The sequence below is a fragment of the Macaca fascicularis genome, chromosome 2 (assembly GCF_037993035.2).
Source record: "Macaca fascicularis isolate 582-1 chromosome 2, T2T-MFA8v1.1".
Lineage (NCBI taxonomy): Eukaryota > Metazoa > Chordata > Mammalia > Primates > Cercopithecidae > Macaca > Macaca fascicularis.
Genome location: NC_088376.1, coordinates 59,809,885 through 59,825,580, shown reverse-complemented (window position 1 = coordinate 59,825,580; position 15,696 = coordinate 59,809,885). Strand labels below are relative to the sequence as shown.

General features: G+C 35.0%; 1 protein-coding gene across 5 annotated transcripts in view; it reads right to left on the bottom strand.

The window, feature by feature from the left end:
* Window positions 1-15,696, bottom strand: part of LEKR1 (leucine, glutamate and lysine rich 1) — a 227,156-nt gene that overhangs the window by 189,288 nt on the left and 22,172 nt on the right. For 4 of the 5 annotated variants that reach the window (XM_074031305.1, XM_074031308.1, XM_045386726.2 and 1 more), the window contains one exon: window positions 11,133-11,347. The exons of the other annotated variant lie outside the window; for it this stretch is intronic. In XM_074031305.1, the coding sequence (XP_073887406.1) occupies window positions 11,133-11,347 (215 nt within the window). The remainder of the gene's footprint in view (window positions 1-11,132; window positions 11,348-15,696) is intronic. 5 annotated transcript variants of the gene reach the window in all.

Genomic DNA, 15,696 nt, shown 5'->3' with positions numbered 1-15,696 from the left:
CCTATCCATTTAGAAATTTAAAAACATTCCTCCAAGTACTTCTTGGATTAAAAAGGAAATAAAAACTAAACTTCATCTTATTTAGAAGTAAATGAAAATAAAATACTATCATCAAAAAGTTTGTTGTTGCCTTTGTTGTGACAAGAAAACTTAATAGCTTTAAATTTATTTACTAGAAAAAGAGACTGAAAATAAATTCACCAAAGACTTCAACCCAAGTGAGTATAAAGAAAACTAAACAGAATATGGCCAAATAGGAACAGCTCCAGTCTCCAGCTCCCAGCGCGAGCAACACAGAACACAGGTGATTTCTGCATTATCAACTGAGGAACGCAGCTCATCACCAGCAACGGATCAAAGCTGGACAGAGAATGACTTTGACGAGATGAGAGAAGAAGGCTTCAGTCCATCAAACTTCTCAGAGCTAAAGGAGGAATTATGTACCCAGTGCAAAGAAACTAAAAACCTTGAAAAAAGAGTGGAAGAATTGATAACCAGAATAATTAATGCAGAGAAGGCCATAAATGAACGGACAGAGATGAAAACCATGACACGAGAAATAAGTGACAAATGCACAAGCTTCAGTAACCGACTCGATCAACTGGAAGAAAGAATATCAGCGATTGAGGATCAAATGAATGAAATGAAGCGAGAAGAGAAATCTAAAGAAAAAAGAAGAAAAAGAAATGAACAAAGCCTGCAAGAAGTATGGGATTATGTAAAAAGACCAAATCTACATCTGATTGGGGTGCCTGAAAGTGAGGGGGGAAATGGAACCAAGTTGGAAAACACTCTTCAGGATATCATCCAGGAGAACTTCCCCAACCTAGTAGGGCAGGCCAATATTCAAATTCAGGAAATACAGAGAACACCACAAAGATACTCCTCGAGAAGAGCAACTCCAAGACACATAATTGCCAGATTCACCAAAGTTGATATGAAGGAAAAAATCTAAAGGGCAGCCAGAGAGAAAGGTCGGGTTACCCACAAAGGGAAGCCCATCAGATAAACAGCAGATCTCTCGGCAGAAACTCTACAAGCCAGAAGAGAGTGGGGGCCAATATTCAACATTCTTAAAGAAAAGAATTTTCAACTCAGAATTTCATATCCAGCCAAACTAAGTTTCATAAGTGAAGGAGAAATAAAATCCTTTACAGATAAGCAAATGCTTAGAGATTTTGTCACCACCAGGCCTGCCTTACAAGAGACCCTGAAGGAAGCACTAAACATGGAAAGGAACAACCAGTACTAGCCATTGCAAAAACATGCCAAAATGTAAAGACCATCGAGGCTAGGAAGAAACTGCATCAACTAACGAGCAAAGTAACCAGTTAATATCATAATGGCAGGATCAAGTGCACACATAACAATATTAACCTTAAATGTAAATGGACTAAATGCTCCAATTAAAAGACACAGACTGGCAAACTGGATAAAGAGTCAAGAACCATCAGTCTGCTGTATTCAGGAGACCCATCTCACATGCAGAGACATACATAGGCTCAAAATAAAGGGATGGAGGAAGATCTACCAAGCAAATGGAGAACAAAAAAAAGCAGGGGTTGCAATACTAGTCTCTGATAAAACAGACTTTAAACCATCAAAGATCAAAAGAGACAAAGAAGGCCATTACATAATGGTAAAGGGATCAATTCAACAGGAAGAGTTAACTATCCTAAATATATATGCACCCAATACAGGAGCACCCAGATTCATAAAGCAAGTCCTTAGAGACTTACAAAGAGACTTAGACTCCCATACAATAATAATGGGAGACTTCAACACCCCACTGTCAACATTAGACAGATCAACGAGACAGAAAGTTAACAAGGATATCCAGGAATTGAACTCACCTCTGCAGCAAGCAGACCTAATAGACATCTACAGAACTCTCCACCCCAGATAAACAGAATATACATTATTCTCAGCACCACATCACACTCATTCCAAAATTGACCACATAATTGGAAGTAAAGCACTCCTCAGCAAATGCACAAGAACAGAAATTATAATGAACAGTCTCTCAGACCACAGTGCAATCAAACTAGAACTCAGGACTAAGAAACTCAATCAAAACCACTCAACTACATGGAAACTGAATAACTTGCTCCTGAATGACTACTGGGTACACAACGAAATGAAGGCAGAAATAAAGATGTTCTTTGAAACCAATGAGAACAAAGATACAACATACCAGAATCTCTGGGACACATTTAAAGCAGTGTGTAGAGGGAAATTTATAGCACTAAATGCCCACAAGAGAAAGCTGAAAAGATCTAAAATTGACACTCTAAATCACAATTAAAAGAACTAGAGAAGCAAGAGCAAACACATTCAAAAGCTAGCAGAAGGCAAGAAATAACTAAGATCAGAGCAGAACTGAAGGAGATAGAGACACAAAAAAACCTCCAAAAAATCAATGAATCCAGGAGTTGGTTTTTTGAAAAGATCAACAAAATTGATAGACCGCTAGCAAGACTAATAAAGAAGAAAAGAGAGAAGAATCAAATAGACGCAATAAAAAATGATAAAGGGGATATCACCACTGACCCCACAGAAATACAAACTACCATCAGAGAATACTATAAACCCCTCTACGCAAATAAACTAGAAAATCTAGAAGAAATGGATAATTTCCTGGACACTTACACTCTCCCAAGACTAAACCAGGAAGAAGCTGAATCCCTGAATAGACCAATAGCAGGCTCTGAAATTGAGGCAATAATTAATAGCCTACCAACCAAAAAAAGTCCAGGACCAGATGGATTCACAGCTGAATTCTACCAGAGGTACAAGGAGGAGCTGGTACCATTCCTTCTGAAACTATTCCAATCAAGAGAAAAAGAGGGAATCCTCCCTAACTCATTTTATGAGGCCAACATCATCCTGATACCAAAGCCTGGCAGAGACACAACTAAAAAAGAGAATTTTAGACCAATATCCCTGATGAACATCGATGCAAAAATCCTCAATAAAATACTGGCAAACCGGATCCAGCAGCACATCAAAAAGCTTATCCACCATGATCAAGTGTGCTTCATCCCTGGGATGCAAGGCTGGTTCAACATATGCAAATCAATAAACGTAATCCAGCATATAAACAGAACCAAAGACAAAAACCACATGATTATCTCAATAGATGCAGAAAAGGCCTTTGACAAAATTCAACAGCCCTTCATGCTAAAAACTCTCAATAAATTCGGTATTGATGGAACGTATCTCAAGATCATAAGAGATATTTATGACAAACCCATAGCCAATATCATACTGAATGGGCAAAAACTGGAAAAATTCCCTTTGAAAACTGGCACAAGACAGGGATGCCCTCTCTCACCACTCCTATACAACATAGTGTTGGAAGTTCTGGCTAGGGCATTAGGCAAGAGAAAGAAATCAAGGGTATTCAGTTAGGAAAAGAAGTCGTCAAATTGTCCCCGTTTGCAGATGACATGATTGTATATTTAGAAAACCCCATTGTCTCAGCCCAAAATCTCCTTAAGCTGATAAGCAACTTGAGCAAAGTCTCAGGACACAAAATTAATGTGCAAAAATCACAAGCATTCTTATATACCAGTAACAGACAAACAGAGAGCCAAATCATGAATGAACTTCCATTCACAATTGCTTCAAAGAGAATAAAATACCTAGGAATCCAACTTACAAGGGATGTCAAGGACCTCTTCAAGGAGAACTACAAACCACTGCTCAGTGAAATAAAAGAGGACATAAACAAATGGAAGAACATATCATGCTTATGGATAGGAAGAATCAATATCGTGAAAATGGCCATACTGCCCAAGGTAATTTATAGATTCAATGTCATCCCCATCAAGCTACCAATGAGTTTCTTCACAGAATTGGAAAAAAACTGCTTTAAAGTTCATATGGAACCAAAAAAGAGCCCGCATTGCCAAGAAAATCCCAAGTCAAAAGAACAAAGCTGGAGGCATCACGCTACCTGACATCAAACTATACTACAAGGCTACAGTAACCAAAACAGCATGGTACTGGTACCAAAACAGAGATATAGACCAATGGAACAGAACAGAGTCCTCAGAAATAATACCACTCATCTACAGCCATCTGATCTTTGATAATCCTGAGAAAAACAAGAAATGGGGAAAGGATTCCCTATTTAATAAATGGTGCTGGGATAATTGGCTAGCCATAAGTAGAAAGCTGAAACTGGATCCTTTCCTTACTCCTTATACGAAAATTAATTCAAGATGGATTAGAGACTTAAATGTTAGACCATATACCATAAAAACCCTAGAAGAAAACCTAGGGAATACCATTCAGGACATAGGCATGGGCAAGGACTTTATGTCTAAACACCAAAAGCAACAGCAACAAAAGCCAAAATTGACAAATGGGATCTAATTAAACTAAAGAGCTTCTGCACAGCAAAAGAAACAACCATCAGAGTGAACAGGCAACCTACAGAATGGGAGAAAATTTTTGCAATCTACTCATCAGACAAAGGGCTAATATCCAGAACCTACAAAGAACTCAAACAAATTTACAAGAAAAAAACAAACAACCCCATCAAAAAGTGGGCAAAGGATATGAATAGACATTTCTCAAAAGAGGACATTGATACAGCCAACAGACACATGAAAAAATGCTCATCATCACTGGTCATCAGAGAAATGCAAATCAAAACCACAATGAGATACCATCTCACACCAGTTAGAATGGCAATCATTACAAAGTCAGGAAACAACAGGTGCTGGAGAGGATGTGGAGAAATAGGAACACTTTTACACTGTTGGTGGGATTGTAAACTAGTTCAACCATTATGGAAAACAGTATGGCGATTCCTCAAGGATCTAGAACTAGAAGTACCATATGACCCAGCCATCCCATTACTGGGTATATACCCAAAGGATTACAAATCATGCTGCTATAAAGACACATGCACATGTATGTTTATTGCGGCACTATTCACAATAGCAAAGACTTGGAATCAACCCAAATGTCCATCAGTGACAGACTGGATTAAGAAAATGTGGCACATATGCACCATGGAATACTATGCAGCCATATAAAAGGATGAGTTTGTGTCCTTTGTAGGGACATGGATGCAGCTGGAAACCATCATTCTCAGCAAACTATCGCAAGAACAGAAAACCAAACACCGCATGTTCTCACTCATAGGTGGGAACTGAACAATGAGATCACTTGGACTCAGGAAGGGGAACATCACACACCAGGGCCTATCACGGGGAGGGCGGGGGGAGGGATTGCATTGGGAGTTATACCTGATGTAAATGACGAGTTGATGGGTGCTGACGAGTTGATAGGTGCAGCACACCAACATGGTACAAGTATACATATGTAACAAACCTGCACGTTATGCACATGTACCCTAGAACTTAAAGTATAATAAAAAAAAAAAAAAAGAAAGAAAAGAAAACTAAACATTAAAGAAAGGATAGAAAATAGATAATTTTTTTTTTTTTTCTTTTAGACAAGGTCTCGCTGTGTCACCCAGGCTGGAGTGTAGTGGCATGATTCTCGGCTCACTGCAGCCTCTGCCTCCCAGGTTCAAGCGATTCTCCCACCTCAGCCTCCCAAGCTGGGGTTACAGATGCCTGCCACCACACTCAGCTAATTTTTGTATTTTTAGTAGAGACAGGGTTTCACCACGTTGGCCAGGCTGGTATCAAACTCCTGACCTCAGGTGATCAGTCTGTCTCGGCCTCCCAAAGTGCTGGGATTACAAGCGTGAGCCATCACACCTGGCCTGATAAATATAAATTTTAAAAAGGAACATATTTGATTAATTTAAACAAAAATCTGGTTCTTTAAAAAGGCCAAAATAGACAAATTTGTTTATTTTCCTAGGAAAACCACACTCTCTCTGTCCTTCGCTCTCTTTCTTGTCTCTTTCTCAATCAAACACACATAAGCTACCCAAGGAAAGAGAAATGGAGTCATAATAGATACAGAGGAAAGCTTCTAAATAAGAGGATACTATATAATACTAAACATCAAGAAATTTGAAATGCCAAGTGAAATGCTTGATTTTCCAGGAAAGCATTTCCAAAAATGACTCAAAAAGAGGTAAAAATCCATAAGTAAACCAATAATTATAGAGGAAACATAATAGGTCATCAAAATTCCACCAACCCTCCCCCAACCAAAATACATTTTTAATGAAGATCTACCAAAGCTTCAAGGAACAAAACACTCATGTGCTATTCAAGATGTCTGGTGCACACCAAAGATGAAAGCCTTCTTAACTTATTAGAAAAGATAAGTATAACCTAGTTTGTATGCCACAAGGAAACAAAACTGTAGGCCAACTTCACCTGCGAAGACAGACGCAAATATCTATGTAAAATATTAGTAGCATTATTTCAAAAGAACAATGCTTTTCATAAACTATTTCACATATTACTATTAGTATGGGCAATTTTGTTAGTGTTACAGAGACAAAACACTTTTATTTTAATCAAGAAATTACCCAAAATCCAAATCTTTTTTAGTGTCAGCATGATTTTCAAAGGGAACACTCATTAGTGCATTTCACATTTTGGATTTTCAGATTAGATGCTCAACTGGTATGTATTCTGAAAATATTCCAAAATCCAAAACACTTCTGGACCAAAGTACTTTTATTTAATGCTTTTACCCAAAGCATTTTGGATAAAAGGTACTCAACCTGTAGTTATATACTTATTTTTTAAATATTTTATTTATGGCAAGTGATAAATGTTTTTCCACTTACTATATGCATAGAAATACATACATTTAAGGGAGAATTCACAGAAAAATAGAATAGTGCAGAGTACTTATAGCAGTGGCAAGAATCATGAAGTGCGGCAAGCAAATACATGAGACTCTGGGAACCCTGAAATATGTAACATGATCAAAATGGCTTTCTATCAAAAATGTAAGTTTAGCTTCATATTAGAAAATCCATTAGTATGATTTACTATATTAACAGATTAAAGGAAAACAAATCATATGATCATCTCAATAGAAGACAGAAAAGCATTTATTAAAATTCAATAGTCATCTGATTTTAAATAAACTTAAAGAATTAGAAATAAAAGGAGGAATTCCTTAAATTGATAAAAGGTATCTTTAAGAAACCTATAGCAGATGTCCTTTTTGAAACAGAAACATCCTAGACAGGATTGCATTACCTTACAAATAAATATAAAGATGCATTCTACAAGTTTACTATTCAACACTGTTCTACAGGTCCAATCCAATTTAATAAGACAAGAAAAAGGAGGAAAAGGGCATAACTATTGGAAATAAAAAGATGACAGGCACTATTTGCATATGATGTGACTGTTTTACATGTATGTGTATGTTATAAACATGTATAACAAATATTCCAGAAAATTAAAAAATCCTAACAATAAAAGAATTCAATAAAGAAGCTAGCTACAGAAATAAATAGCATTCAAAAAAATGTAATAAAAAGGCATCCTTCCCAAAAGCAACAAAAATATGTCCAAGGATTAAACTAATACAGAATGTATTTAAAAATTATAAAATTGTATTGAAGGATTTAAAGAACATCTGAATAAATGGGGAATCCATGTTCCAGGATAAGAAGCCTCAAGATTATAAAGATGTCAATTATTGAGATAATCTAACTGCTCTAGAAAGTAAATGCAATCCCAGTCTAAATCATAACATAGCATGCTTTATGGAATCTGACAAGCTGATTCTAGAGTTCATCCAGAAAAGAAAATATACTAAAAAGCCAGGGTAACCCGAAGGCAAACCAAACACTTGTCCTACAAAATATCAAAACATATTATAAAGCTAAAGTAGTTAAAAGTGTGGCCCTGACTCAATGATAGACAATAAATCAATAACACAAAACAGAGCATCCAGAAATATGCTAGAAGAAAAATTAATAGGTGGCATTTCAAGTCAAGGGAGAGAGGATGAAGAATTTAATAAATGATATTGGGCCAACAGCCAGATATCTGAGAAACAACAAACATGAAATTGGAAATCTACCTCAAATTATATACAAAAGTAATACTAAATAGATTAAAAAGGTAATTCTAATACTGTAAGTTTTAAATATATGTTGTTTCTACTTGCCTGAGTCTATTTCCTCATCTTCTGATAACAATACTCTAACTTCTCTTTAGTGAAAACCTTTGCTTTCATTGTATGAAGTCTTCATAGAACTATCAATCAAGGTTACCCCCTTCATCAGGCTAAGGGAGTGGAATTGGAGGGTGGTCACATAAAGGAAATAAAGCCAGTGAGACTCTTCTGGGATTTGAATCTTGAAGGGAATGATGCAAGGAAAAAAAAGTTGAGTGAATTTACCCCAGACTTCCCAGATCCCTGAACAAGATCTGTTTCCAGTCCATTTCCAAAGCCAGGGTTCTTGAGTTTTTCCTTTCTTTCAATGAGCTATCACCTCGTACTCTTCCAATACATTCTCTGTTGTGTTTAGGTTCATGTCAGATAAGTTTCCGTTGTTTGCAACTAAAAGAACTTGACACAAAACTCTAACCAACCAGAATCTGGCACAGGATATTATTAAAACTTTTAAAAGATACAGCAAAAAAATACAACGAAGTGAAAGGACAAGCAACCATGAGAAAATATTAACAACATATATAAACAAAGTATAATGCCAATATTATATTAAAAGTGCCTACAAATAAACAAACATAAGCAAATAACCCAATAACATGGGCAATATATGTATACAGGTAATCAATATAAATGTCTAATACACAAAAAATTGTTCAGCTTCGTTGGCAAAAAAAAAAAATACTAATTAAATAACCATGAGGTAATATTTTTCACTCAAGAGATTGAAAAAAATTAAGAAAAACCCAATATTAACAAAATGTAGGAAAGTGGTCACTTCATCAACTATTGACCAAATGTAAGTGAATGTTATTTTCTCAAAGGACTACTTGGTATAATATCCATCAAAATTTTAAACTGGCATTTGTTTTCTTTCAGTAGTTTCACTTCTAGAAATTTATCCTTTGGAACAGCATATGTTCACAAGAACATAAATACAAATACTACATGTAATAACAAAAATTGGAAAAATATAAACTTTGAAAAGAAAATTAAGTAAATTATAGCATATTCTTGGTAAGAAAAATGTTGGTGTAGTTAAGAACAAGGTGGATCTACATACATTAACATGGAACAATTTCCAATATATATAATTAAGCGGCAAATGCCAACAGCACAACAGTATGTTTGATATACTGCTTATGTTAAAACTAGTCTATTAAGAGAAAAAGATATGAACTACACATATTCAGAAAATAAGGCTGAGTGCAGTGGATCATGCCTGTAATTCTAGCACTTTGGGAGGCCAAGGCAGGCAGATTACTTGAGCCCAGGAGTTCAAGACCAACATGGACAACATAGCAAAACCACATCTCTAGGGAAAAAAAAAAAGCTACAAAATACAAAAATTAGCCAGGCATGGTGGTGTGCACCTGTGGTCCCAGCTACTCAGGAGGCTAAGGTGAGAGGACAGCTTGAGTCTGGAAGGTCAAGGCTGCAGTGAGCCATGATAGTGCCATTTCACACCAGCCTGGGCAACATAGAAAGACCCTGTCTCAAAAAAAAAAAAAAAAAAAAGAAAAGAAAAGAAAAGACATTTGTAATAAAGGTAAAGGTACAATGAAGGCTCTAGCAAGACATACACCAAATCATTAAAAGTGATTTTTGGCCGGGCGCAGTGGCTCACGCCTGTAATCCCAACACTTTGGGAGGCCCATGTGGGCAGATCACCTGAGGTCAGGAGTTTGAGCCAGCCTGGCCAACATGGTGAAACTCTGTCTCTACTAATAATATCAAAAAATTAGCCGAGAGTGGTGGTGTATGCCCATAATCCCAGCTACTTGGGAGGCTGAGGCAGGAGAATCACTTGAACCTGGAAGGCAGAGGCTGCAGTGAGCTGAGATCATGACACTGCACTCCAGCCTAGGTGACAGAGCAGGACTCTATCTCAAAAGAAAAAAAAAAAGATGATTTTTACCTCCAGTAAGAATACAATCAGTACAATCAGCAGGGTACCAGTAATAATACAATCAGTACAATCAGCAGGGTACCAGTAATAGTACAATTAGCAGGGTACAAAGACTTTCTTGCCTTATTATTCTCTATACTTCTTTTACTTCATGTGTTTATGTCTTACATGTATACTACATTTTATTAAAGAAAGCAAGGTGTGAATACACCAAACAAAAGAATCCCTGACAGGCAAAACCCCTCCAAATTAAAAATTGTAAACAATACTTCAAATTTTTAAGCTTTTTCATGAAAATATCATAAAATACTTTATTATTCAGATGTGAAATTAAAGAAACTATAACTACTTTTTTGTTAAAAAAAAAAAGTAAGAAATATCTGGCTTAACTGGCATTTAATGAAATTACATATTTTATATAAAATTTTGTAATAAAATTTAATAGAAGTATTTAATCCGAAGCGACTTAAGCAAGTTTCCACTACATAGACATGTTATTCATTAAATTCATTAATTCAAGGTCTTTTAACATCAACTGTCAATACTTTAAATCAAGAAATTTTCATTCATAGGAAAAGCTATAAAACACCAGCAAAAACTCTTCTGTATAGGCTCACTGAAATGTCTTTAGGCAGACTAGATTGCTGATTAGATTCTACAATATTAGAAACCCATTCTTAAAGTTTTTTCCAATTCCAATAATTTAAAATCATACACTAATTTGAATGTCTTGGCATCTTTTTCAAAATAGGAAAGCCTTACTCTACAAATCTAAAAATCCAAAGCCATTTAAAAATAAATGTATGAAAAACTCCCAAAATTAATCTGATTTTTGATAGATAAATTTTCCTAATAATAAAACGTAAGATATATACCTGGGAAAAAAACTTGAACATCTCAGCTGGTGGTTACTAAATTAATTGATTTCTAATTTTTCAGATAGTAAATATATGGCTTGAAAGAAAGCAAACTATAAAAATTATATTTAGTAATTATTAATATAATTAAGAAACAAACAAATGTATTAAAGTATAAACTATACCTGATGTAGAGAAATTTCAGAAAAACATTCAAAGTGTATTTATTTCCTGTACTTTTCTTTCAACTAAATAAATGATAGAAAAGAAAAACATACTCTAACCTTTCTGTTTTGGATTTGCTGTCAATTTTGTACTGTTCAAGTTCTTGGTTAAGAGAATGCAGTTTTTCTTGAAGTCTCTTTTCACGATCTACACTTCCTTGATAAAATTTCATCTCTTTTTCCATTGCTTTCACTTTTTCTTCCATAGCTTTAAATTCATGAAGAATTAGATAGCTGACTCCACAGTACTTACAAACTTTTTCTTCAGGCAACATCTAGGAAACAGAACATACACTTACTAAATTTTTTTTTTAATTCTGAAAAATAAAGTTCAACTGAAGATATTGTAGACATGCTGGTTGAGTGAAGTAAATATATAGTATACTATGCCTTGGAGCAACAATTATGACATTGCCCACATTTGTATAAAAAATTTTAAACAGGCATATTGAGTCTGACACAAAATCTTGGGATTAGAAAAAGATCTTTCTGAGCAATTGTTTCTCCACGGTATCTCTAAGAAAGATTTACTCTTACAATATTTTCCGTAAAATAAAACCAAAAATAGTGAAAAATGTATAATCTTTATAATTCTGGTTTTAAGATGAATTTTCCACAAAGTGGGAGGAAATCACTGTTCTTTAATTGCAAACTGCTCTGTTCTCCTGGCTTTTTCAGACCTTATTTTCCTCATTTGTAAAAGTATGACATTACATCAAATGAATTCTGTTTCTGTTCAGTTTCAGCGTTTTATGATTTTTACAGAAATTTAACATTCTGTCATAAATCTACAAATAGGAAAAACACTTTGAACCTAATCTCTTCTCCCCAAGTCAGTTCTTAGTAGGTATTGTTATACCCATCTTATAGATTTAAAGAAAAAAAAAAACCAACAGAGACTACTGAAGTTAAATATTATTGGCTGATATGTGGAGAAGCTGGGATTAAAACTCAGGTCTATTTAAAACCAGCACCTTTAACCAACTGTATATTGGATAGATCCTCTTCCTTCCTTCCAATAAAGTGTTGCATGACTTCTGGCCAGCATAGGGCCAGTGAAAAATGAAATTTTAGCCAAGTCAGAAAGGAGATAGCTCTTTTTTCTGTTTCTCGTATAATATTTCTCAGTAGCCTCTGCTTGTTTTCCTATTCACAAAGGATAAGAGATGCTTCATAAAATACTTGCTCCAGGGCACTAAATTTGAAATTAACTCTTGGATTATACAAGATTTACTCTTAAAGTAACCTCCCTTGAAACTATAGAAACTGTTTCTGTAACTAATAGTAATGCCACCATATCTACCTACCAAAGTGATTACAGAAATGTCAACTGGAAGAAAATAACACATTTTTATAAAGTAAAATTTGGCTCCTTTAAACTTTAATAATAAAAATTTTAAATTAAAAACCATAATACAGTATTGTGGGATACAGATTAATGACTATATCAACTATCTAACTGCCACTTTGATTTATAAAACATCAGGTTTAAAAGTAATCATAAAGATAACCTGGTTCAAGTTCTACATGGATTCAATTCCATTAATCTACTTCAACCTAAATACATTGTTGCCTATCCTTTATTTTAACATCCCAAATGATGGGAAACCACTTTCTAAAGCATTCTGTTCCATCTTCTGCCAGTTTTGTCTCTCAGGAAATCCTTTCTCAGGCTCATCACAAATCTGCCTCCCTGAAGTGTGCACCAGTTCCAGTCCTCTTAGAAACCATGTGTGACATCCCCAGGTCTCTTTCACACGAAGGTCTTTCTAACATTTGAAGACAGCTATCAGGAATATTCCATGTCTTCTCTTCTTCAGGTCAACACTTACAATTCCTTCAGTTGAATTTCTTCCTCATTCTACATTTCTCTAAACTTTTTCCAATATTCTACACGTGTTTCAAAGTATGGTGCCCAGAATGCAATAGTTTAGTGTGGCTGGTCTCACTGAAATAGAATAAGAGAAGACTCAAACTTCTCTCATTCTAATATCTCATTACTAACATCATTGTAATATGTTCTAATGAAACTTTAGATCTCATTGGTCTTTCATATTTTTAGCAATTATATTTTGCTTTTATATACTATAACTGGCTTTATGTTACATAAAACCCCTGATCTTAAAAATACTGCAGTGCAAACCAATGTCTCATTATACTGAATATACCAATTATTTCCTTTCTATCTATGTTTCCATTTTAGATAATCCACTTTCCACAGCCCTGGCTGCTATGTTTGGCAATGTGACTAAGACTCCCTCTACCCATCTAACCTAGCCATGGTGACTGGTGAACCAGGATTGGACATCAGACCCAGAAGGACCAAGCGCCAGCTGGTATGAACCAACTGGGCCTGTAATTGTTGAAGATTCAGGCACTTAGGTCACCTTAGAAAATGTCATGTACAAGATACAAATTAACTAATATAACTAAAATCTGAGACATGAATGAGCACAGAGAAGCTGAGATGAGGACGCTGTAGCTCCAGAAAGACAGAGAAAATAAGGAACCCCAAACGCTTCCAGTTCCTCACTTCAGTCCCTCTTGAGACCTGGCTGCTCTACTTGCCATTTGGAATTCATGCCCAATCTTCCTCTACTATTTTCCCTTTTCTCCCTTAAGCTCCCTATTCCTTGCAACCAGAACTTTCCATTCTATTATGTCTGCATTTGGCTTTTCAGATCCAAGTACAAAACTACAGATGTAAATGTAAATATATAAAATACATAAAAATATATATCTTATATTATCTTAGACTCACATATATTTGAGTATATAACATAGATATATATGTCTTAGACATAGGTATTTCCTTTGGTTATTGCCTTAGTTATTGCCATTGGTATCCAGGAAATTCTAAGCTTCATGTCTTTTGCAAAGTTGATCCTTATAAGTCATTTTATGTATCTCACTCACTGATTTTAAAATGCTGAACTGACTAAGTTGAGGACAGAACTCCATAGCATGTAATATCACATTGGTTGATACTGTTCTATTATTCAGCACATTTCAGGTACAACTCTTAAACTGATCATTAAATTATCCAATTATCTTTGTTACCAGCATATATTTATTTTATACTGTCTTCAGGAATATTATGACAGACTTTGTCAAATGTTTTCATAAAGTCCATATATTCTATGCCTAATATGGTTCCTGGATCTAGTAATCCTACATAAAATGAAATGGCAAAGCCTACAGGCTTGCTCTCAGTGAACATAAAATTGGCCCAAGGGTTATTGTTTTGTCTAATATATCCTCACAAACCACCCTTTCATAATATATTCTAAATCTTGTCTGTGATTGAAATTAAGCTAATTGGTTGTAATTTATGGGCACTGTATACATGAAATGGCATTTGTTCATTATCCTATTACTCTCTACACATCTTCAAACATAACCAAGAGTGGCTTTGCAATCCTATTCAAAGACACTATCGGCCCTCAGAAATATAATCCATCCATGTCAATAAACCTGAACTAATTAGGAACAGATGGATATTTTCTCAAAATTTTTGTCCATCTTGTATTTTGGTTTCTTCTTCTCAATTTGAAAATTGTTGCTTACTGTAAGTCACTTTCATCATTAATCCTTGCCTATTAATTGCAGTTCTTGCCCTGTTCCTGACAAAGTATCCTATCTTTATTCTAAAGAAAACTCTTGATGGGTGGAGTAGATTTGCAGACTGAAGAACGAAATAGCAATGCTATAAACTTTACATTGTGAAAGCTATTAGAATGTTATTTCATCATAGCAGTCAAGGGAGAAAAGGCTGAAATGTATTTTATGTGAAGCAATACATTTTAGAGAATAGGTTTTCTAGAAGTTCAGCAAGGAAAGAGAAAACATGATATTCATTACGATGCAGAAAACAAGACAATGTGATTTTAAAATAATAGGTCCACAAGAGTCGTCTTCTGACTTTACCTGAATCATTATGTGAGCAATGTTAAATAAGCATATTGCATAAAATTTTTCAACGCTATTAAATTGTAAATAACATTCTGTAAGCAAAACTGCTATAGAAAAAAAGGTAATAACCCTTTCAAATTATTAGTGTCTATATGAGCTAATTACTTAGGGCATTTTTGTGAAACTTGAGAAGATATGAAATACTGTAATTATGTTCCCAAATGAAGTAAGTTATCTGCTTTTTGTGAAATACAATTTGTGCTTCATTCTTATAACTTGGTGTTATATCTATATCATCCTCTCATTTTGAAAGTAAAATAATGACATGCTGTCACTCTTGACAAAAGGCCTATCATTAACAGGATGTTTTGGTGTTCTACAAGATGCACTTCGGAGGAGACAGTAACAAATGCAGTATATTAAACAAACGTAGAACCATTTGAAAATAAATTATGAAACAAACTTCTCAAATGTAGTGTTCATACTTCTAAAATTACAGTTATTTAATATGAAAATAATGGACATTTTTTAAAAAGGTTAAATTAGGCTTCAGATCCTTTTCAGAGCTCCTGTCTGTGCTTGAACTAGAAAAACTACTTAGTACCTACCTGCTGCCCAATTGTGGCATTCTCTATTTCAAAATCGTGCCTCCTGGCCAAGCATGGTAGCTTACACCTGTAATCCCAGTGCTTTGGGAGGCCGAGGTGGGTGG